Source organism: Malania oleifera, chromosome 3, assembly GCF_029873635.1.
Source record: "Malania oleifera isolate guangnan ecotype guangnan chromosome 3, ASM2987363v1, whole genome shotgun sequence".
Lineage (NCBI taxonomy): Eukaryota > Viridiplantae > Streptophyta > Magnoliopsida > Santalales > Ximeniaceae > Malania > Malania oleifera.
Window position 1 is genome coordinate 124,173,345 of NC_080419.1, and position 23,964 is coordinate 124,197,308.

The 23,964-nt window shown below is 34.5% G+C and overlaps 2 protein-coding genes across 4 annotated transcripts; one reads left to right on the forward strand and one right to left on the reverse strand.

Annotated features, from left to right (window-relative positions):
* Positions 1-11,049: 11,049 nt before the first annotated feature.
* On the forward strand, positions 11,050-16,966 carry LOC131150953 (uncharacterized). Its single transcript, XM_058102055.1, has 11 exons — positions 11,050-11,726; positions 12,360-12,487; positions 13,433-13,566; positions 13,708-13,910; positions 14,110-14,391; positions 14,467-14,525; positions 15,198-15,234; positions 15,341-15,412; positions 15,570-15,720; positions 15,871-16,014; positions 16,224-16,966. Exons 2-11 carry the CDS (start codon positions 12,367-12,369, stop codon positions 16,644-16,646), a joined length of 1,626 nt encoding a protein of 541 aa, XP_057958038.1. The 5' UTR covers positions 11,050-11,726; positions 12,360-12,366; the 3' UTR covers positions 16,647-16,966.
* A 3,360-nt stretch (positions 16,967-20,326) lies between these two features.
* LOC131150954 (uncharacterized) lies at positions 20,327-23,683 on the reverse strand. 3 transcript variants are annotated; one of them, XR_009135640.1, is made up of 4 exons: positions 23,113-23,453; positions 22,200-22,280; positions 21,029-21,170; positions 20,541-20,605 (listed from the first exon to the last, which is right to left on the reverse strand). XR_009135640.1 is itself a non-coding variant. In XM_058102057.1 (3 exons), exons 1-3 carry the CDS (start codon positions 23,224-23,226, stop codon positions 21,150-21,152), a joined length of 216 nt encoding a protein of 71 aa, XP_057958040.1. In that variant the 5' UTR covers positions 23,227-23,683; the 3' UTR covers positions 20,327-21,149. The 3 variants fall into 3 exon arrangements, 2 of the variants coding, with proteins under 2 accessions (XP_057958040.1, XP_057958039.1); XM_058102057.1 differs by having other exon boundaries at positions 20,327-21,170; positions 23,113-23,683; XM_058102056.1 differs by lacking the exon at positions 21,029-21,170 and having other exon boundaries at positions 20,327-20,605; positions 23,113-23,522.
* Positions 23,684-23,964: the final 281 nt, after the last annotated feature.

Consider the following 23,964-nt stretch of genomic DNA (forward strand, 5'->3'; position numbering starts at 1 on the left):
CCTGAGTGAAATTCTTGTGCCATTATTTCCATGGATGTAGGCTTTACTAAACCACGTAAATCTTGTTGTTGTTCTTATTGTTTATAATTTTCTGGTTGAGTTTTTCATTTACTTGTTATATTTATTCCACTGTGCTTAGTATTTATGTAATGCCCCAACCTGAGTTTGCCAAGGAGCACTGTGTCTCTCCTCCTCCACCTGGGCCAAACAATAAGCGCGGGCCTTATCAGACTGATGACTGACCCGATAGACCAACACGTATCATTTTCAATGTATTTTGTCATCACTCACACACTTCTTGAGAAAATTTTTCAGAAGGCCACCCATCTCAAGATTACTTCAAGCCAAGCACGCTTAATCGTGAAGTTCTTATGGGAAGGCTCTCGAAAAGAAAGGTGCACCTTATTGATACGGGTAGTAATATCTAATCCTTTTAAATCTTTCTTCCAAGGGGTATCACAATTTATCCCAATCATATCACAACAAATTGGTATCAGAACGATTGTTGTTATGGCATCGGGATTGTCCTCTGCAAGATTTGACATTGTCAAATTTGATGGAACCGAGAACTTTGGTTTATGGCAGAGGAGAGTGAAAGATATTCTTGTGCAACAAAGAATGGTAAAGGCATTACTTGGTGTTTAACCGGATGGAATGGATGAGACAACATGGGGAGAATTACAAGCAAAGGCCGCTTGTACAATATGCTTGTGTTTGGCCGACGAAGTACTCTATCGGGTGATGGAGGAGGATTCTCTAGAGGCTATATGGCAAAAGTTAGAGAGCCGATACATGTCCAAATCTCTCAATAATAAACTTTCTCTTAAGCAACGTTTGTATTGACTTAAGATGGTTGAAGGATCAAACTTAGATCAACATATTAATGCCTTCAATCAAATTATTAGTGATTTGATGAGAGTTGATGTTAAGTTTGATGAGGATGACAAAGTTTTGATGTTGTTAAACTCTTTGCTCTCAACTCATACTTACGAAAATCTTATAATCACTCTTATGTGGGGATTAGAAACTCTTGATCTTGAAGAGGTAACAAGTGTTTTACTAAATTTTTATCAAAGATTGAAAATATGTGATGAAAGAGAATGACTTGTGGTAAAGAGTAATAACGAGCGAGGCAAAGGAAAATCCAAACATGGATTAATTCAGAAATCTCGAAATCAATCCAAGAAGAAGAAAGAATTTCGGTGTTATAAATGCGGTAAGAAGGGGCATAGGAAATCGGAATGTTCAGATTGGAAGAAGGGAAATTCTGAACAATATGTGGATACTTCAAAATCTGTGAATGTTGTTCAAGAAGGAAATTCAACGTGTAGTGATGGTGATGTTCTATTAGTTTTAGTGGAGTCGAAAAACCTAACGACTCTTGGATACTTGACTCGACATGTTCATCACATGACTCCAAATAAAGAGTGGTTCAGCACTTATAGGTTAGTGAATTCTAGATCAATTCTTATGGGTAATGATGCTTCTTGCAAGATCATTGGCATAGGAAATGTAAAGATAAAAATGTTTGATGGTACTGTAAGAATGTTGTGTAATGTAAGACATATATCAGAGTTGAGGAAGAGTTTGATATCACTTGGTACTTTGAATTGTAATGATTTTACTTACAAGATCAAATGTGGAGTTATGACGGTATGGAAAGGTAATCTGACTATGATAAAAGGGCAGAAATTGGATTGGAATATCCACACATTGCAAGGAACTACCATTGTAGATGGAGTTGCAGTCGTGGATGCTGAATCATATGAGATCGTCTTGTAGCATATGCGCCTTGGGCATTCAGGGGAACACGGCATGAAGGAACTACACAAGAGGAAACTCTTGAAAGACTTGAAATCGTGCCAACTGGAACTTTGTTGGATTTGTGTTCTTGGAAAACATAATAAGGTGAAGTAAATATAAGCTATACACAAGACAAAGGATATTCTTGATTATGTGCATTCAGATGTTTAAGGTCCAATTAGAATTGCATCAAAGGGTAAACATGTGTATTGTGTGAGTTTCATTGATGATTACTCACGGAAGGTCTAGGTTTACTTCATGCGTCACAAACCAAATATGTTTGTCAAGTTTAAGATTTGAAAGGCTGAAGTGGAAAACCTAACAGAAAGGAGAATCAAATACTTAAGGTCGAATAATGGGACTGAGTACGCTGATTCTTAGTTTATGGAGTTTTGTGCGGAGCAGGGCATCAAGAGACACTTTACAGTTTGTCGGACACCTCAGCAAAATGGTGTGACAAAACGGATGAATCAGACTCTTTCTGAAAGGGCTCGGTGTCTCAGATTAAATGCAGAGCTACCAAAGAACTTATGGGCCAAAGCAGTGAGTATAACTTGTTTTCTGATAAACCGATCACCAAGGGCGTTACTGGAGGGTAAAATGACAGAAAATTCTTGGACAAAAAATGCAGTAGACTACTCCAAATTGAAGGTATTCGGGTGTCCAGCCTATGTTCACATATCTAGTGAGGAGTGGTCTAAGCTTGACTCAAAGTCTCGTCATTGCATTTTTTTCTGGGATATCTAGAGGGTGTGAAGGGGTACAAGCTATGGGATCCAATGGCAAATAAGGTGGTGGTCAGTAGGGATGTACTCCTTGATGAGAAGGCTATGGTAAAGCGTACTCAAGAGTGTGATGAACAGAAACAAGAGCTAGAAAGCTGGGGCAGTGATGAGCATGTTGTGCAGGTGGAGTTGGAAGCTCAAAGAAATGGAAATGATCATGGTCCTATGGTTGTAGGGAGTTCTAGCTTAGAAAACCAGCAAGTCGACGATATTCCTATACGGAGATCTGGACGCACTATCAAGCTTTCACCAAGATATGGATTTGAAGAGTTAGTATCTTATGCTTTTCTTACTAGTTACAACGATTCAACTACATTTTAAGAGACAATGCACAGTCAGGAGAAAGATAAGTGGATGGGTGCGATGATTGAAGAGATGGAATCATTTCATGAGAACCAAACTTGGAATTTAGTGGAGCTTCCAGATGTGAAGAGATCGATAGGTTGCAAATAGGTATATAGGAAGAAGTAGGCAATTTCAGAAAATGAAAGAGAAAAATTAAAGGCACAGTTAGTGGCAAAAGGATACTTACAAAAGAAGGGGATAGATTATGATGAGATCTTTTCTTCAGTGGTCCGACATACATCTATCAGAATTGTGTTAGGGGGTTTGTAGCTCATTATGGTTTTCATTTGGAACAAATGGATGTGAAGACGACGCTTCTTCACGGGGAGTTGGAGGAACAAATCTACATGGTACAGCCGAAAGGATTTATTGAACCGAGAAAAGAAAATCTAGTTTGCAGGCTGAAGAAATCTCTTTATGGACTGAAACAGTTTCCAAGGCAATGGTATAAACGGTTTGATTCCTATATGATCAAGATTGGCTACAAAAGGTGTGAGTATGACTGCTACGTACATGTGAATAAGCTTGAGGATGGTTCTCTTATTTTCTTATACATTGATGACATGTTGATAGCTTTAAAAGATTTAATTGAGATAAATCAGTTAAAGGACCTGTTGTATAAGGAATTTGACATGAAGGATCTTGACTCGGCCAAGAAAATATTTGGGATGGAGATTCGTTGTGACAGAATTGCAGAGAGATTATGGATATCTCAAGGTGGTTATGTGTATAAGATGTTGGAGAGGTTTAGCATGAATGATGTAAGACCGGTGAGTACACCTCTAGCAGATCATTTTAAGTTGCCTACTGCAGATTGCCCAAGTACGGATGAGGAAATCCAGGACATGTAGAAGGTCCTCTATGCTAGCACTATGGAGAGTTTGATGTATGTCATGGTCTGTACGAGATCATATTTGGCTCATGCGATGAGTGTGGTAAGTAAGTTTCTCTTTAATCCAAGAAGGCAGCATTGGGAAGTCGTCAAATGGATATTAGATACTTACGGGGTACATTGGGATATGACATCATATTCGGCAAGTAACAGGGTTGTCTTTCAGTTATGGGGTTTGTAGATGCTGATTACGCTAGAGATATGGATGACAGATGTCGACTTTTTTAGTCCGGTCCCTGTTTTGATGCTGACAAAGCGTATGTATCTCATGTGTGCATTTAATGTGTGAACAGGTCTATATCTTAACATGCACATAAGGTAAAAGGAAAATGAAAGCCAGAAGGACCTCAAGATCATACATCCTAGCGTATTCCATGAAGTTTGAAGAGTAAGACAGAAGAAGAAGACATCTATTGTCAATTATATTGCATTTTGTTTTATATTTTGGTCTGTAATAATGCATTGCATGCATGGTATGGATGATAAGCTCAAATGACCGTAGACAGACCCTAGGGACCAACCCACTTCACAAAAAACCTTTTTCTTAACAACTAAATTCATATAAAAAGGTTTGAATTGGTTAGGGTCAAAATCAGGGCAAAAGCAAAGCCTTCGATCGACCGACATCGAATTTTTAGGCTTAATTAAAAAGCCTCGATCGACCGAACCCTTCTAGTTATAATCAGCTCAGTCGACCAAACGCATCGTAGGCCAAAATTCAAATGTTTGACTAAGCCTCGGTCAACCGATGCTATTTTGAACTAAGCTTCCACGGTCAACCGACCATTGAATTTGACTTTTTTTACTTGCCCCGGCCGACCGAACTTTTAGTTTAAAAACTCCTCGGTCGACCGAACTTACCCACTCGGCAGCATACCGACCTAAGCCTTAGCCAATCGAACCTACGAAGGTTCAAAAATCGCCCTAGCTCGGCCGATTGGCCCTTGTCCTCAGTTGACCGAACCTTTCGGGTTCAGGTTATTTTAAGCGCTTAAAACGTGTTTAATTGTTATTAAACAATTTTAAAAACTCCTAATTTATCCCTAACGGTGAAAAATCTCTCCAACTCTATATATACCCCCTCATTACTCATAATTAGCAAGTTGATTAGCCCAGAAATCCTCTCAAATTTTATCCTTAATTTTTGCTCTCTTTTATTATTTCTTTAATAAATCTTTCAAGAGAGCATAGTTTTGAACTTTGTTTTGAGCATTCGTTTTACAAATCAAAATCGTTTTTACTCTCATCTTGCATATATTTTTTATATCCTATTTTGAGAGTATTATTTTAGTTTCTCCCACATATTTCATTTGATAAATATTCTTAGGAGTTAATATTATTTGTCTGTGAATCTTGCACATCCATTGCAAGATTCAAAGGCTTATTTGTTTGTGCTTGTGAAAATATTTTTGAGTCATAAATCCTAGATTCTCCTGTACCTTATTTAGAAAAATATTTTTGGAAAAATTTCTTATTTGGACATAAAATCTTTGAGTACTCATCATACACATTTTTATTTAAAGATTATTTTTTTGAAAATCACATACTCACATTGAGCTTATTTGCATATCATACATAAGTGTTTTTTTAGCATATTGTTGTACACATCTGCTTGTTTAGAAGCATATTTTTGTTGTACAAAAATATTCATTTGTTGTATTCCCAACGGGTTGTCGGAAGAGGGAAACTAGCCCTGTGAATAGTCCTGAATTGCTCAAACGCGGTTAAGAGAGCACTAGACTAGTTCAGACCCAAATAGGAGAACTAAGTGCACCATCCTGTAAGGTGTTGTAAAGGTTGGGGTCATCCCTGTGAATGTGACCTGGGGTATTCTCTTACCTAGTAAGGAAAGAGAGATTGTAAATGGTGTCGCTCCACCCGCAAGTGAGCAAATTCAGTGAATCCTCTTACTTATGAGCTTGAGGCGAGGACGTAGGCATTGTTGGCCGAACCTTGATAACATTTCTTGTTCCTGATTTTAATTTTCGCAATTTAAATTCCTGCACTTGAATGTTTATATTTTATTATTGTGTATGATTGTGAATTACTGAGTCTTCTATATATGCTTTAAATATTTGCTCAATTAATTGCTTGGGGAATTGAGACTGTTTTAGAAAGACCCTAAGTTGTGTACTACTGATTGCGAGTTGAACCTAACCTATTTACCCTCCTCTTGGGAATATACCATTTCCAACAATATAAGGTCTACAACGGGATATGTATTTACCCTTGTAGGAGGACTAGTATGTTGGAGATCCATAGTATAATCTCTAGTAGCATTATCCACAACTAAGGCAGAATATATGACAGTTGGCGAAGCTACAAAGGAAGCATTATGGCTTACCGGTTTAGTCAGAGAGTTGGGGTTATAGTAAGATGAAGTGGTGTTACATTGTGATAGTCAGCATGTCATTTACTTGGCAAAGAATCAGATATACCATACTAGAACCAAGCACATTGATGTGAGGTTCCATAGGGTTCGGGAATTGATTGCTTCAGGTGAACTTATGTTAGAGAAAGTTCACACATCTGAAAATGTAGCGAATATTTTAATGAAATCGGTTACTTCTGAGAAGTTCAAGCATTTTTAGGACTTACTACATGTCTCTAATTGATAGAAGGGAGACAAACCCAACTGAGCGGTTTAAGTTCAAGATGGAGCAATTAAATATGTTTTTCGGGATTCTCCTAAGGGGCGTATAATTGTCAAAGTCGAAATTGTTGTTTATGGTGTGACTCTTATACTTTGGATTTCATAAGCAAAGAAGGAAGAAAAACACAAAGGGGCTGCACAGCAGGAACTCGTCGATGAGTGTCTTGTGCTCATCAATGAATAGATCCAAAAAGCAGAAAAATTTCAGAATTCTGGAGATACCGAGAGCAGAAAAATGGGCTCATCGACGAATATCCTGTTCTCATCGATGAGTGTCCTTCTCTGGATCGTCGACGAATCTCTTGTACTCGTCGACGAGTGCGCCTAGGTTACGAGCAGTTTTTTGAATTTGAATTTGAACGTTGGGGTGGTTGGTTAATTGGAGGGAAACCTTTGAAATACTGTTATATATGTCATTCTGGGCATGTATTAAGAGTGTGTGATCATTTTGTTAAGTGTATTGTATACTTTGAGATTTTCTTAGTGAAATTCTTGTGTCATTGCTTCCGTGGATGTAGACTTTGTCGAACCACGTAAATCTTGTTATTGTTCTTATTGTTTATAATTTTCTGGTTGAATTTTTCATTTACTTGTTGTATTTATTCTATTGTGCTTAGTATTTATCTCAACCATATCACAACAAGTTTCTTACAAGTTTAAATATATATAATTTTATTTTTGTAAGTTGTTGTGACTTGGAATTTTGGAATTAGGCAAACTATTTGATTATTGTAGTGTAATAATTTAAATTTTCCTTACTCAAATGATTTGGTGTTAAAAAAAAAAATTTCAAAACTACTAGTATAGAGAATTTTTGTCATATACTTTTAAGTTTATGAATTAAATGAAATGGGTATCCTTAAAAATTACTAAAGGGATAGATCTTGAAATTACTAATGTACATTTCTCGCCTTAAAAATTATAAAGAATTTAACTTACTAGAATTTTGATGAGAAATTTTATTTAAATATTCATAAAATAATAATTTATGGGTCAATTTTTTATGTGATTTTGTTTTAAATGGTATTAAAAGTACGTAATTTTTTTTTTATATAAAATAGAAGTCTTAGAGTTCGAATTTTGCAATAAAACAAGAACAAACTCAAGAGAAAAATAGTATTTTTTTTAATTTAATCTATCTAATAATAATTGTAAAAAATCAAACTGAATTTAAATTGGATTTGATTTTCTTTTTTTCATTAAAAAAAAAACATCTTTCTTATTTCCGGGGAAAGGTGTTAGTGGGCTTAAAAGGCAATTAACATTCAATAATTATTATTAAATTAGGAGGTATGATGTGCATTGGGATTTGGGTGGCCAATTGATCCCATTAAAAATTAAAAAAGTCATACAATATATTTACTTCTTTTTAAAATAACGTTTGATATTTAAAAGAATTTGGGCTTCGGATCTAGGAATTTGTGTGGCTAACCTTTTTTTACATAACTCGATATTCGTCTCTAATGTATATAATAATAATAATAATAATAATAATAATAATAATAATGATTTGCAACTATTCAAAACCTATGAAATAATATATAGAATGAATTAAGGGGTTGATATATTTTAGAGTGATTTAATTTTTAAGTTTTCGATTTTATTTCTATTGTAGTAGTGTATTTAGATATAATATTTTGGTTCCTTCGAAAGATAATGGATGTATTTTCATTTTATTATTTAATATATTCGATAGTATGAGTATATTTCATTTTATTATTTAAAACCTTCTTTATATTATGTTATCAGTGCAAAATTGAATTACTTATTATGTTATATTGAATATTCATATTATACTATGAGAATCTACAAATCTAATATATTTAACTTGAATTTTATTGTAAATAGGTTTTTTTTTTTTTAAATAACACATGTGATTATGTTCAGCAAAACTCTCACGTTTATCCTCTGTTTTTTTTTTCCTACTTTACCTTTAAACAAGTTAAACTGCCAACTCGACCCAATCCCGTCTAGTAATCAAACTGATCCAAATTGCATCCTCAATGATTCGCTTTAGAACTGACTTTTTTTTAAATTGATAAGATTGGATTGCTAGAAAATTTTAAACCATACCCAATCCATAAACATCCCCATTAGAACTGACTTTTTTTTAAATTGATAAGATTGGATTGCTAGAAAATTTTAAACCATACCCAATCCATAAACATCCCCAATAGTAGATGATTCATTTCTCATTTTATATTTTCTCACCTTATATAAAGGCTCGAATTCACAATATCTAACATAAAAGTCTCATGAATGACTGAGATCTTACTAGACAAAACAAAGTAGGGAGGAGGCCTAATTTACTTTAAAAAAAAAACGTAAAAGATGAACAAAAAGATAGAATATCTTAAATATCTCATTTTAGAACTTTGTTGAAAATAATTATTTGATAATTAGATATAAAATTCAAAATAGGAATTGGAGAGATTTAGAACGAGAATGCAGCTCTCTTACGGTGCTATCTAATCAAAATAATTATTAAATAATGTTAAAAAAATTAATTAATATACAATAAAGTATATCCACAAAAGTAACATCTTATTTGTTACAAATTTGAAGCTTCTATGTTACAAGTCAAATATTGAAAATGTGGGTAGCGATCGATTTCTTTTATTGTGTATTCTCCAAACTCAATGTGAACTCTCAAAAAACATATATATATATATATATATATATATATATATATATACAGAGAGAGAGAGAGAGAGAGAGAGAGAGAGAGAGAGAGAGAGAGAGAGAGAGAATAAAAAAACTATGGGTACTTAGCTTTTGATTGCTTTTGGGGCATTAGGGTGGCTTTGCTTAAATGGGAAGAAATGCATTTTGGTGCTTTTGAGGAAGGGTAATGCACCCTTCGGTTCAATATCATTCTGATGCCCACTTCTTTCTTTTAATTTCTTAGATCAAATGTATAGTTTTTTTGGTAAGCCATAAAAAAAAATGCAATTATATTATAGTCCAGTTCACATTTTGACAAATGGTCAAGATATATAAGGCTGCGTAGCCAACATAAGACGTGTAATGAAGGCCTACCTAAACTTCCTTAAACCCTAGTGAGTATTGAAGTGGCAGAGGTCTTCAATTTTGATCCTTCCTAATGGTTTCTATTTTTGTTTCTTTCTTTCTTTCTTTTTCAGAGAAAATAAAAATAAAAATAAAAATAAAAATAAAAATACTAACCTAGCAATACATAGTTTCGATTGACATGTGACATTCTAATTTTTCTTGTATCTTGAATAAGAGAGGGTTTACGATAGTTTCCAAATTCACCTTTCTTACAAAAAATGTTGATTATCAAGTTTGAAAATTGCTTTGTATTAGGTGAAGTCTCAAACTTTTCCTCTAACTATCAAAACTAATGTGAAATTGTATACTTCTGTCCATTCATCACTTCTAACATTTACCATTTAATGAACGAATTTTCTAGTTGAACGATGAGTTTTACTATCTCATCATTAATTTTTTTTTTTAATTATATTATGTATTTAATCGTATTGAATGTTTGAGTAAAATTGAAAAAAAAATTAAAAATAATGAAAATAATAACATACAATTCATCACAAAAATAACAATTTATATCATAAAAACATTTTTAAGCAATAATATTTGCAAATTCGGCAAATCAATTCAATTTTTTTTATCAGTTTCCGCTGGTTTAATAAAAAAATGTATTGAATCTAATTTTAAATGTCAAATTGGACCTAGTATGACACGATTCCCAACTCATTAAAGTTATGTTCATAAACACGTGATGTCATTTTGCCCGTGGAAACTAACCCTATATTTGACAAGGGCTTTCAATGTAAATTTGTATAAATTTAGACAAAATACAACCCATAATATCTTAAAATTTGTCTGAACGAATGCATTGAAATTTGTCCGAACACCCAAATCAAATCTAAAACTCAACATCTATGCTCCCAAACACAATGCTACATATATTGATATTGCATTTTTGGAAATCAAGAAACCAAACAAAATTGGACACGCAAGAAAATGAGAGTTCTACAAAACTTTTGACACTTAAGAAGAAGACAAACACTTTGTGAGAACTAAAGAAGAAGACAATCTCTTTTTTTTTTTTTTTTGAACGATCCATTCTAGAATAAGAGAGTAAAATAAATCACAAGGTTGGCTTAAAATGGTCAAAGGAGGCCTAGAGGAGTAGCTGAGAGGATGAGAGTGGTATATATTGGCTGCTCATCCCACCATATAGTTCGCCTCAATTTTAATTAAATACTAAAGAATATGAAAACACCATAAGCAATTCAAACAGTTCTTTTGTTGTATAAGTCTGACTTTTCATTATTTAAATGGTGAAAACAAAATAAATTAACATAAAAAAAAAAAAAAAAAAAGACAGAAGCTGATATGGGTCACCTTTTTTTTCTACGTGAAGGTCTTTTTGAGCCTTCTATGTGGGTTCCAATCGGCACCCATCCACGTAAGTCAATAGATCTGACCATCTCCGATATGATAATAATAATAATAAAGCCATGACCAAAAGCTTGTGACCATGAAACTTTCCTGCTTTTTTTCTTCTAGAGAGAGAGAGAGAGGGGGGGGGGGGTTTTGGTTGAATTCAGATGTACTTCTGATCACAAACCCATTAGAAACGAATGATATAATGGGAAAGATAGGAGTTGGTGCAATAGGCAAAAGTGGCTTCAGTAATCTCTCTCTCTCTCTCTCTCTCTCTCTCTCTCTCTCTATTTTATTATTTTGAGTCTTTGACACGGGTTTGCTTGACCTGCCCTCTAAGAATTGAAGACAGTTCAAAAATATATATATACACAATTCGAAACTTGAGAGATATGAAAGTGAGTTTTTTGTCTCTTTGAATATTATGGTGAGAAGGGATGAATGATCTGAGTGTTCCTATGTGCATGCTTTGAGGTTGCGTACAATATGGGTTTTTGATTAGTAAAAGCTTGGCGGCAGCTAATCAGAAGGAAACATATATATGAACCGTACGCAGTACTTTTGAAGATTCTGAGCTTCTAGTGGCATTCAAGGAAAAGTGCTGTTTGCCATATAATTCTGGGGAGCTGGTCAGAGCTCAGGCTAAAGAGTTCTCAGATTTTTGTTAACTTCATATTTCATGAGGGATTCAAGTTGGTTCATCAGAGCTTGTTTCAATATATGCGAGTTCCAGAGAATCTGCCATTGAAGAGGGTTCCCCAAAGCTTGGCTGGAGCTTGAGAAGTCTGCTCATCTCTCACCCTCTTGATCCCCATCTCTGGTGAGTACATGAGTAGTTTATTTTTGCTTGCATTTCCCTCACAAAAACCCTCTCTCTCTCTCTCTCTCTCTCTCTCTCTCTCTCTCTCTCTCTCTCTCCCCCCGACAGACAAAAAGTTGTAGGTTTTTTAGATTCTCTACAGGAGCAAAATGTTCAATTCTGCCATCTTTTCCTAAATCACCCACCGATTTTTGTTTCCTAAAATGTTCTTTCCTTGCACAAAAATCTTTCTACTCAGAACAGACTTAACTTTGGAAAAAGTAGCAGCTATTCATTATGCTGTTTCACATTAAATATACATATCTTTCAAGGAAGGTTAATTTTGAAGTACTACTGAATATAAATGCTTCAACAGTCCCAAACAAACCATGAAACCCCCCTCCCCCCACCTCACCTCCACCCCTTGTCTTCTCTCCTTTTTCTATACTTTGAAGGGTTTTGTTGTCCTTCTAAAGTTGATACAGAGTTTGATTGGTTGGTTTCATTCTCAACCTGTCTGTCCCTGCAGTTTGATTCTTGTACTCATAGCATACCCACTTTGGCAATGGGTTAGGTAGAAAAGCATTAGTCACGCAAATGGGTCAATTTGTTAGACTTTGTAAACTTATTGCTCTTTCCATTTGATTTCCACAGGTAAGAGATGGGCTTCACACATTTCAGGAATTTGGCCGTCTCCCTAATTTTGGTGGTGCTAGTTTTAGCCTTAAATTTCACAGAAATTTCAGGAGGACTAACAATCACTTCGAGTAGTTTCAAGCCAGGTGAGACTTAAACTTTGAATTACATCTCTAATATACAACAAGACCAAGCCTTAATCCCCACTAAGTGTGGTCCGTTATATAAATCATTTTCTACCAATTTATTCAATTATAAACCATTTCTTTTGATAGATTTAAGGATATTAAATCCTTATTCAATATCTCCTTTCAAGTTATTTTAGGTCTATCTACCCTTATCCCTACCCCCAACAGTAACTAAGTCACTTTTCCTCACAAGTGCACTATGTGACACAAGTGTCCATACCATCATGGTTTAAATTCTCCTCATGCAAATACCACAGAAATGTTTTGAGAATTAGGTAGACAGGACTAGGAAAATAAATTGGAATTCAAAGTTGTTGAAAAATATTGGGGATAATTCAGGTGAAATTGTAGAATGAATTTAAGGGTAAGAAAAAAAAATTCTAATTTGGGAACCGAATATTTTAATCAAGCTCGCGGATATTTTATGATGATTTGTTAAGTACTAAAGATTAGAGGGTAACCTGGGGTTTCTTTCAGTTAAATGGAAAATTCAGAAGATATTAGGAAATAGGAATAACTGGAAATCAGAGACCAAATATTGGAAATACATTCTCTTATAAAATGTAATGTTACTAGGAGTAGGAAAAGGAATGCAGCATTATCATGCATGGCCATCAAAACAAATATCAGCTAATGTAATATTGCAGAGTAGGAAAAGGTAGATAGCATTATCACAGCCACTAGAACAATTATCAACTCAGAAAAGTAAGGAGAGACAAAATAGGAAAGGAACATTATCATAAAAAAACATATTTCCAAATGTGATATAAAGGGAAGCAGCAATCAATGGGATCAGATGGCTTAGCCTGAACCATTATAGCTTATATTACTTTTATTTTTATTCTTTTGTATGTTTGAGATCAACAAAAAATATTTTATTTTATGTAATTTTCTGGCCCTCAGGTAGAAAATTGCTTCAAACAGAAAATATCTCAGAATCCAGTGCACAGTCTGATGATACCGTAAGGGTGGATCCTCTGGATAAATTCAAGAAATACAGAGGAGGATTTGACATCACAAACAAGCATTATTGGAGTGTAATACTCTCTCTCTCTCTCTCTCTCTCTTCAAAATTTTATAACTTTTTCTGCTGTATAATTTGTCAGTCAACAATATTTACAGGAATTTATGCTCCTCTCTCTAAAATTTAATAACTTTCTGTTACAAATTTTGTACAGTCAACAGTATTCACAGGAATTTATGGATACGCCATTGGAGTGGTATGGCTTTTGTGTGGCATTGCATATGGAGGATTTCTGCTAATATCCAAATGCTGTTGTAAAAGTAACAAGAATAAAAAGCTGAAGAAAAGAACTCCTTGTGACAAGCAATGTGCTCTCTGGCCTATTCTCTTGGTTACATGCTTCACAATCCTGGCAATGTGAGTTCTGCACTCTCAACTTCAAACATAATAATGCTGCAAAGTCTAATTAGAAATTCTTGACTCTAAAACAAATCAAAGTATAATATAATTAGTAAAACAGATAGGAAGCTAATGGGCAGTAAGGAGAAACTTCACTGACGTTAATTGGCAACATGCTGTCCATGTTTAATTGCGTATGGTTTTATTATATTTGCAGAACAGCATCAGGGATAGTTCTTGGGGGAAGTGCAAGGTTCCATTCAAGAGCAAAAACTGTGTTGAACATCATCATGGATACCGCAAATGAGGCATCAGAAACCATATACAGCACAACAGGAGCAATGAAAGACATAAGAGATAACTTAGAAGCATCTAATATAGGTGTTGAGGCCTCTACCTTCCTTACCTCCACATCACATGATCTGGACTCTGAAGCTGCAGATATAGAGAGGCAAGCAAGAAAAAATAGGCGATTGATAGACAGGGGCTTGAAGATAGCGTAAATCTCTTTCCCTCAATCTCTCCCTCTGTACATTACATAAACATATCTCTAAGAAAATTTTCATTCTTGCAGGTACATAATAACAACTACAACCATTTCCCTAAACTTGATTGCTGTGATTGCTCTAACAGGTGTGCATGTTCACACATACACTTGTGGTTATGAACTTGGATTTCAATTGTCTTGTTAAATTTCAAGTCAACTCAATAGGATATCCACAAACGAGTCTTTCATTCATTTTCCAAATTTTTTTTGGTACAAAGAAACTTCATTAACACTTGTGAAAGCATACACACAAGTCATAATAAATGTTGGATTACCACTTTATTTAAAAGTTTTAAATATTAGATTGTGGGCCAACATTGTCTATCAAACCTTAACACTCAACCGCACATGCAGCTTAATTGCACATGGAGAGATAAACACGCGATGAACAACACCCATGACAAGCAATAAAATGATTTTTAACAAAAAAAAATAAATGCGGACAACAAGATTAGAACCCAAAACCTCCTAACAACTTGACTTATACCTAAAAGCTTAAGTTGTTAGATTGTGGGCCAACATTGTACATCAAGCCTTAACAATAAAGATCACAACTACACAGAAGGGGCATACAAGACCATACTAATGACCAAATCCAAAGGGTGCACATAAAATCATGTGTAACTTGAAGTTCTATATACAACATTAACCTAAGATTTGAAACATTTTGCTGACTAGTATATTTTTCCTTTCTGAAGTAACTCCTTATCATTATTCCAAACATGATGCCTACTAAAGTTGAAATTTTCCCATTACAGTCTTTGGATTTCTGCGGTTTCGGAAGGCACTTTACTGGTAAGTAAAATGCTAACTGTTTCACCCGTCAATTGCAATAGAAACCCATTTCATCTTCCGAATTTTCCATGACATGATCCTCTTTCTCTCTCTCTCTTTCCTACAGGCTTATTGTGCTGTGCTGGTTACTGACAGCAATGTGCTGGTTGTTTTTTGGGGTGTATTTCTTCCTAGAAAAGTAAAGCCTTCTTCTCTCTTTCAAGTGCTTCATTTATTTTGAGGAGCCTATCAGGATTAACCAAATAGAAAATAATAAGAGAAGTTTTAGTGTGGTTTTAAAAAAAATAATAATAATAAAATTTCAGGCATTAATTGAAAGGAAATGTTATTTTCAGGTTTGCAGGTGACACATGCAGAGCTTTTAGTAATTTCCAACAAGATCCCTACAACAATACCTTGAGCTCAATCCTTCCCTGTGATGAATTACGTTCAGCAGAGCCAGTCCTGACTGAAGTCAGTGCAGGGATCTATGACCTCGTTAATCAGGTAAAATATTATTGAAAAAAATAAGAATACTCGAACAAATTTGCTACTAGAACTTAATTTTGTTCCATAATAATGGGAGAAAATTAGACTACTATAAGTGAAGCACTCTGTCAACCATGCCTACTAATAATTTGCTGTGAAAAACTACAGGTTAACGCAAACATATCAGTCCTGCAATCAACATTACATTCAAATCTTGTTCAAGTCTGCAATCCATTCTCAGGACCACCAGACTACCAATACCAGTCAGGAAACTGTCCAGCTAATACAGTACCAATACGAGATATTCCACAGGTATGCCCCCAGAAAGGCTAAGTATATATAATGAACTATGTTGACACATTTCTCAATTTCATTCCACGGAAGATAGAATTTAACTGTCTATAACACATTTTCACAAACATTGCTCATCTCACAAATGATTTCTAAGATGAAAACACTGGTAACCAAATCTGGCTAATACAAATACACATTTCCTTCACTCTCTTTTTCAATTTTTGAAGGTATTGAAGATATTTACTTGCTCCAACACCAACAACGGAACCTGTAAAACTGGGGAATTCATCTCTGCTAGTGATTTTAAAACAGCGGAGGCTTACACTAGTTCACTTCAGAATCTTCTAGACGCATATCCTGAGATGGAAAGCTTGGTAGACTGTCAGTTGGTGAAGGATGCCTTTTCTGAGATCCTTCTCAACCACTGCAAACCATTAAAGAGATATGTCCGCATGGTTTGGATAGCAATGATTTTTCTGTCAGTGATCATGGTGGCTTTGATACTAATATGGGTAAAAAAAGCCCATCACGAGCAGAGACATCACTTTTCTGATGGTTCAGTGAAACCCCATTCCACATCAGCACATATGATGGATAGAGGAACAACCAAAGCAATCAACAATACCTCAAATTCTAGTTCAGTCCTGTAAATTGTAATTAGCACTAAGTTTTTGAGGAAAACCGCTAGAAGATTTAAGCTCGCACTGAATTACCCAAACACTAAGAAAAAGATCAGGAAAACCAATCAGCAAAGGCAAGCATACAAGCAGAGAAGAAGACTGCAATAAAGATTGATAGACAGGCGATATCTTCGAGGCAGAAATGAAATTCACATCTGAAACCAGAGTTTTTGCACTGTAAACTGATGTAGAATTTTTCCTTCATTCATTTTATAGAAGGTCAACTCAAGGGGGACCAACCCCATATTGGAGAGTGAAGATTTATCAAGCAATAACATATGTCACATTGACAAGAGTACCAAACTCATTATATGTGACAAATGTACTGCAGCCAAGGTATAGGACCATGCCAGAACTTGAAAGCTATTCATTTGTAAATGTTAAGAATTAAGGGAAAGTATAAAAAGACAAGCAAGGCTGAAATGTGAATGTTAATGTGGATGAGTGGAATAACTTTAAAGTTGCATTCAGTTTGCGGAATGTCTATGCCTAGGAATAGAGTGAAATAAGATGAGAATGTAATAAAAATTACCTAGGAAAATAATAATTTATAGAAAAAGTCACTCATGCAAAACCTTGTGTTATTCCATCCATAATGGAATAGGAAAGGAATATACATTCCTACGCTAAAATTTGGGAATAGCTATTTTTTGTCAATTTCATGTTATGAATTCACTAAAAATTTTACACTTCATTTACTTTAGGATGACAAAAACCTCATGTCATAAGTTGGCAAGATTTTATGTTATGACCATTCCATTCCTGTTCCGCAAGAAAAACATAACCTGAAGTGTCATTTAGTTTGAGGAATCTAAGATGCCTCCTAGCTAGAATGACATATTCCAAGAATCCTATTTATGAGAACAAGATATTATTTTTGTTTTGTTTGCATTATAGAATTCCTTGGAAATGTGATCTTACAACCAAGTCACTTTTCCAGCCCAAAAGAAACCTGAGAACAAATTTATATGGGCATCAAATTCCTGAAAACGCAGAAAGATCCTGCAAACCAAACACCAACTCAAGGATTAAAGTAAGAAATGAACACTCTAATAAGCTAAATGTGGTGCACCGGTCTCTACCCAACTTCAGTAAGGTATTGTACGCTTTGACCCATTGAATCTCACAGTTTTTCTCCACAAAAGGCGCCTAAAAAGATTGAAGTCTAACCCCATCCTTATATGGCTAGATCTCCCTAATACATCCCTGATGAGGATGGTGACCATGACATAAAAGATAAGGAGGAAGAATGTTTAAGATGGTTTGGGCATTTGCCAATGTAGACCATGGTTTTAAATAGTGGCAACAGGCCGCGCAATAGTAACGGTCATAGTACAACGGTTGCAGCCATTGCAGCATTGCGTAACAAATAGTGGACACCCACACCCATGGATTCATTTTTTGCATTAGGAAACTTGTTAAAAACATATATATTCACATGTTTTGATCCCTGAATCCTATATACTAATGCTTTAAATGATTTTTAGAAAATTTTAATCAAATTAAATATAACATATGCTACAAGTATTGGATGCCTTATTGGTTTCTTTAGTTGCTATTGGAAAGAAGACGCATGTGATTGCTACTTTTCATTACTTTATTGATTATAACTGAACTTTAAATTTAAAAAACCATAAATATAAAGAAATATAAAATATAAAATGTCATCTTTAATGGAAAAATTATGGGAAAGAAAAGGGACTTGCTTATGATTTTCATTGATATAGAGAAATCATATGATAGAGTACTTAGGGAAGTTCTTTGGTGAGTCTTAGAAAAGAAGGAGGTATGTATACTAAGGTTATTAAGGATATGTATGATAGAGTAATGAATAGCATTAGGACTGTAGGAGAGGAATCTAGAGATTTCCCAATCACAATAGGTGTACATCAAGGTTCTACTTTGAGTCTTTATCTTTTTACTTTAATGATTGATAAACTCACTAGGAATATCTAAAACGAGATCCCTTGATGTATGTTGTTTGCAGATGATATTGTCTTGATTGATGGAAGTAGGAGCGAAGTAGAATCTAAGTTAGAATTCGGAGAACCGCTTTAAAGTCTAAAGATTTTAGGATAAATAGGAATGAGACAGAATGTATGAAATGTATTTTCAATAACGCAAGGAGGAGTAGTGGAGAGACGATTAAACTCGATAATCAAGAAATTAATAGCACTTTCGATATCTTGGATATATTATGCAAGCAGAAGGAAAAACTAAAGAGAATGTAATACAAAATTAAAGCAGGTTGAGCAAAATGGAGGAGTACATCTGGCATTTTGTATGACCATAGAATACCCTTAAAATTAAAAGGAAAGTTTTTTAAGACAACCATAAGGCCAGCTATGCTTTAAGGTTTAGAATGTTGGGCAACTAAGAAACAACATGTACAAAGAGTTAAGATACCGAAATGTGAATATTAATGTGGATGAGTGGTATAACATTAAAAGATAAATTAAGGAACGAACATATAAGCAATAAACTAGGCATAGCACCAGTTGAACACAAGATTAGGGAGGGGCGGCTTAGATGGTTTGGCCATTTAAAATACAGGCCTAATAGTGCGCCTATGAGGAGTGAGTTAGTTATTGTTTATAACATGAAAAGGGATAGGTGTAGGCCTAAAATATCTTGGAATGAGGTAGTAAGGAAAGATTCAATAACTCTCAATCTAGTAAATGAAAATGCTCACAATCAAGCAAATTGGCAGAAAAGAATTTATGTAGCCGACCCCACCAAGTGGGATAAGGCTGGTTGTCGTTGTTGTTGTTGTTGTTATATCTTTTGTAATCTTTTAGCCTTTGGAACTATTATCCAAAAAAATAAAATACAGAATGTTAATATGTTAGACGAGAACAAAATTGCATAGATATAGACTGTATTTTTATCTCTGAATCAGGTGTAAGAAAAACACAAAAACAAAGTAAAATAAAAGTACTTCAAATACAAACATATGTAATTCAATTCAATGAGAGAAAAAAATGGGTTTATTTGAAAACTAGGTATTGCATGTGTGTGTGTGTGTGTGTGTAAGAGAAAAAAAAAGTGCATGCTATATGTCAAGGAAAATAAGCCCAGAGAAGAAATTACAAACTAAAGTAAACCAACTTAAAATTGAGTTTCTAAGCTTCAATAAAGGCAAAAGGGGGGTGGGGGAATGCAAAAAAAGGACTCAAAAACTTATTTTGGTCATTCACAGCCAGCCTAACACTGTAACAGTCTGTAGCGTCTGGTAATGGTCTTTAATGGCCATTACGGTTGTGAATTGGAAGACCTCCAAGATATCAACCTGTAACAGTCTCAAAAGCCACCAATATCATCATGAATGATTTTTAAAAATTAAAACTATTACGTGGACAAACTAAGCTCCAATAAGGAAGGCATTTTAGTTGTTGTTAGCAACAATACAAGGGGGGCAAGTAGACTTAGAATAATTTAGTCTCAAATAACAAGGATTTGAAAGCACTACAATGAGGATATTGTCCTAGATATTGCAGAATGGTTGAAGAAAATTCACGTAGCCACAACCTTGGCATACCTAAGGCTTGGTTTTTGTTGTTGCATTCTACATTGCATTCTACTTCAAAGTTGGTGGCCTGTTTAGTATGCAAAAAAAGATTTGACATAATTCTAATGTTTAAAGGACAGTGTTGCATTCAGACATACGAGTCCAGAATTATATTAATGAAGATAATCAATTACATTTGTATTCACCAAAAACTAAAAAGTTATTTGCATTACAAAAACCATACCATTCATGACAGGTTATGACATGGAGAAATAAAACTAAAACAAGAAAAGAACGGAAATAAATAATCTGCCTTCGAAATCGAAGCTGAGGCTCCAGCTCCCAACCACAACTTAGTCACAAAGAAATTCATTCCAACCCCCCACCCAGCGCCATGAATGCTCAATACGCCCATGTTAGCCTGCAACCAACAATAGCACTGGTCAAACCAAAAGAGCTTGGCAGGGCAGAACTGAACTCCCATGAAGGCATAAATCAATGGTTATTAGATTACAAGCCGATGGAGAACAATAGCACAATCACTTAGAGGGTGTGGTCTAACAAAGAGGTATTGCAGTCAACTTTGAAACAACTTTAACATATCTTTGGGGAAATATAAATGTCTCATTGCCTATTTATATAAGGTAAGGACTATGACTTTCCTCACACTATACAAATAGAAGAATAAATGGGAAATTTTAATTATCTATTATAAACCTTACAGAATCACACAAGTGATGCACAGTTAACAAAAGTTGTAACCCATTATAGGTTATTGAAATAACTATCAAAAGCTAATATGCTTTCATGAAACCAAAAACAAATGATTATAAGTCAATAGTACAATTCTACGATGACCGAAACTCCATGTAGCAACGCATTCTCCCATATGAAACATCTAGCAAACCAAGATCTCAGGGCGATGAAGAAAGCAAAGCCAAGCATGGATGTAAAATATAGGGGCTTCAATTCAAATTACCTTCACCCTACAAGAAAGTATAAATGAGTTAACACAAGAAATGAGCTCTTCCAAAATAAGAATTAAAGAATCCAACTTGAAAAAAAAAAAAATACAGACCACACTTTAGAATGGCATCCAGTATTTTGCAGAGTGCATTGAATGCACATTGCATATCATGACAAAATTTTTGTGTAGAAAATGCAAGATTTTAACTAGGCCCTTTTAGCCAAACAAAGTTACAAAACTAGAGTTTATTAGTTAATTAAGATTTGGACATGGGCTAGATTTACAAATTCTAATTATAAAAGAAGCACGAATTGTAACAACCCGTGGGTACCAATGTATTCTTTGTGGAGAAAAAAAATTTGTAAGGGCAAGAATATTTTCATAGAAGGAATAGGCTGGATATTGTGTAACAAAGAATATATTTGAAATAATTTAAGGATTTTCAGCCTGAAAAAGTTAAAAGTTCAAACCAATTTTCTGTATTATCAGAAATGTAATTTGGAAAAATACAATGATAGAAGGGAAAACACAAACAAGGGATTGTATCTCAAGGTTAACTTCTTCATCATTTGGGAAGACAATTACTTGCATTATATTTTTTTTATAATAAATAAAATTCCACTAAATAAATGGAAACAAAATTACAAAATGTGGAGGAGAAGACGTACTCTGCCCATGTTTTTTAACAACCTAAAACAAGAAAAAAACATGCTAAATTTTATTCAAGAAATGGAATTTTACATAATAGAGGCGGTTTCTTGGAGGACAAAACATTATATGAAAATGTTTAGTTACCAATGTGCCCATATTCTTTCTCGACAAATTAAACAAGAAAAAAGCATGTTGCACTTGATTCATGAAATGGAAAATATGGAACTAAAGTTCAAGTTCAAATCCATTAAGAGAATTCGGCAAGTATGGAACACACATCTAAGGAGAATATACTTCAAAACCCAGTACACAACTTCAATCATGATGGAAATCCTAAACCACTCAAGAAACCTTTGACATTTTCATTGACGACATCTAAAAGTTGCACAGAAAGTACCTGAAGAGAATTCGAATTGTCACGAAGACCTGGTTCAAGATTAGAAACTCTATTCTCCAGTGCATCAAACTTCTGCTTCAGCTACAATAAACAATCAAAGCAAACAGGAATCAACTACAGGAGAGCAAATGCAAAGTTAGTTTGATTGGTAAATGTGGAAATAGTAGCAGAAAAAGAAAAAAAAACAAAATCAAAATTCCAAATTTTAGAAACAGTAACCTCAATTTGACTTTCACGCCAAAGCTGAGCATTCTAGTGCTTGGAACCAGTGGGTACACATACCGGTGATTTGATTCTCTATGCTCCAAATGGTCTTGAGTCAAATTTAAATAGTTTCCTCGCAAGAATTTGAATGTCTCTAGTGTTCTTGTATTTTTATTTTTATTTTTCACTTTTTTATTCAATATATTACTCATTTCATTTGTTTCTGCCCCTTTTAATTGTTGCTGAAAGAATTGCATCTCCAACAAATGGGGAATCAACGACTACTGAAGAGGAAAATACTCTAGTTCATTGTCCATTAGACGTAATAACAGAAAAACAGGAGAAAAAAAAAACGAAAATTCCTGAATCTCAAAAACAATAATCTCAGTTCAACAGAGAAAGAAAATAGAAATCAACAACTACAGAAGAACGAATTCTCCGTTTGAGCGAAATGGAAGAACAGAATACATAACAAAATAAATCAAAATTTCGAATCTCAAAACAATAATCTCAGCTCGACTACGGTGCCAGGCCAAAGCTAATAAGTACAGTACTTGGAACTGCGGGGGGGTGGGGAAACCTGCGATGTTTGAAATTTATTTTCTTTTATGCCAGTTTCCCTTCCGTCGCCCAGTTTTTTTTTCCCCCTGGTGAACCGAGCATGCAGAGTGAATCGAAGTAGTGATGATTGGGGAAACAGTGAGGTTACCTGAGAACTGAGGACTTGGCGCTCGATCCATAGGTCTCTGAGGACGAAGTGGGAGACAGCGGCGCCGGCGGAGGAAAAACCCAGGGTGAACCACAACAACCGAGTTCTCATCATCTTGCAGGCAGAATTTTGATTGCCGGCGCAACGATACCTAGGAGTTGATTCCCCAAAAGCCAAAATCCTGAACTGAGTACTCTCAAATGTACCGCAACAAAACCGGATGAAATTTGTGGATTTTGAAAACGCGATTTCAACTGTTTTGGTATTGACGTTTGGTGTGGTGATTTGCTCATCTGTTTGAAGCGGACATGGGTGGTTTATTTGGGTGTTTGGCTTGCTGGAAAATGATTAAAAGGCCCGCACATAGCGGAATGAGAGTGAATTAAATAAAATATATCAAGGTTTTCAATAAGGGTATAACAAAATCAAGTGATACATTTGATTTTATTTTTTTTATTTTTTTTATAAATGTGTAGTATAAGAAATTGAGAAAGGTTATAAGTAAATAACTAAGGAGTTAATTATAATTTGAAATTCAAAAAAAATAGGAAAGAGTGAAGAAAAATGGAATGAGAAGACGCGTTAGAAGATTGTTTGCTTTCCTAGAAAGTCACTTAGAAAATCCTAAGGTCCAATTAAAATTTGAAAAATATGAGAAAAAAAAAAAGGAAAGATTTCAATTTTTCATATTTAGTTATCAAGAAAAATGAAAAAAAAATATACAAAATATACAAATTCAATGAACAAAAATTTGATTTTAGGCTTATTAATATTTATTATTCTTAATTAATTTTAATCATATTAAATTACTTTTTATTCTTAATAACATTTAATGCATAAAATATAATAAAA

Bases quoted from the DNA above. Each gene is read 5' to 3' on its own strand.
- LOC131150953 (XM_058102055.1), top strand. From the start codon at position 12,367: ATGGGCTTCACACATTTCAGGAATTTGGCCGTCTCCCTAATTTTGGTG. The intron at 14,526-15,197 runs GTGTGCATGTTC...TTCCCATTACAG, and splicing joins TGCTGTGATTGCTCTAACAG to TCTTTGGATTTCTGCGGTTT. The intron at 15,413-15,569 runs GTAAAGCCTTCT...TGTTATTTTCAG, and splicing joins GTGTATTTCTTCCTAGAAAA to GTTTGCAGGTGACACATGCA.
- LOC131150954 (XM_058102056.1), bottom strand. From the start codon at position 23,226: ATGATGAGAACTCGGTTGTTGTGGTTCACCCTGGGTTTTTCCTCCGCC. The intron at 22,281-23,112 runs GTAACCTCACTG...TGTTTATTGTAG, and splicing joins GCCAAGTCCTCAGTTCTCAG to CTGAAGCAGAAGTTTGATGC. The intron at 20,606-22,199 runs GTACTTTCTGTG...TGTTGGTTGCAG, and splicing joins ACAATTCGAATTCTCTTCAG to GCTAACATGGGCGTATTGAG.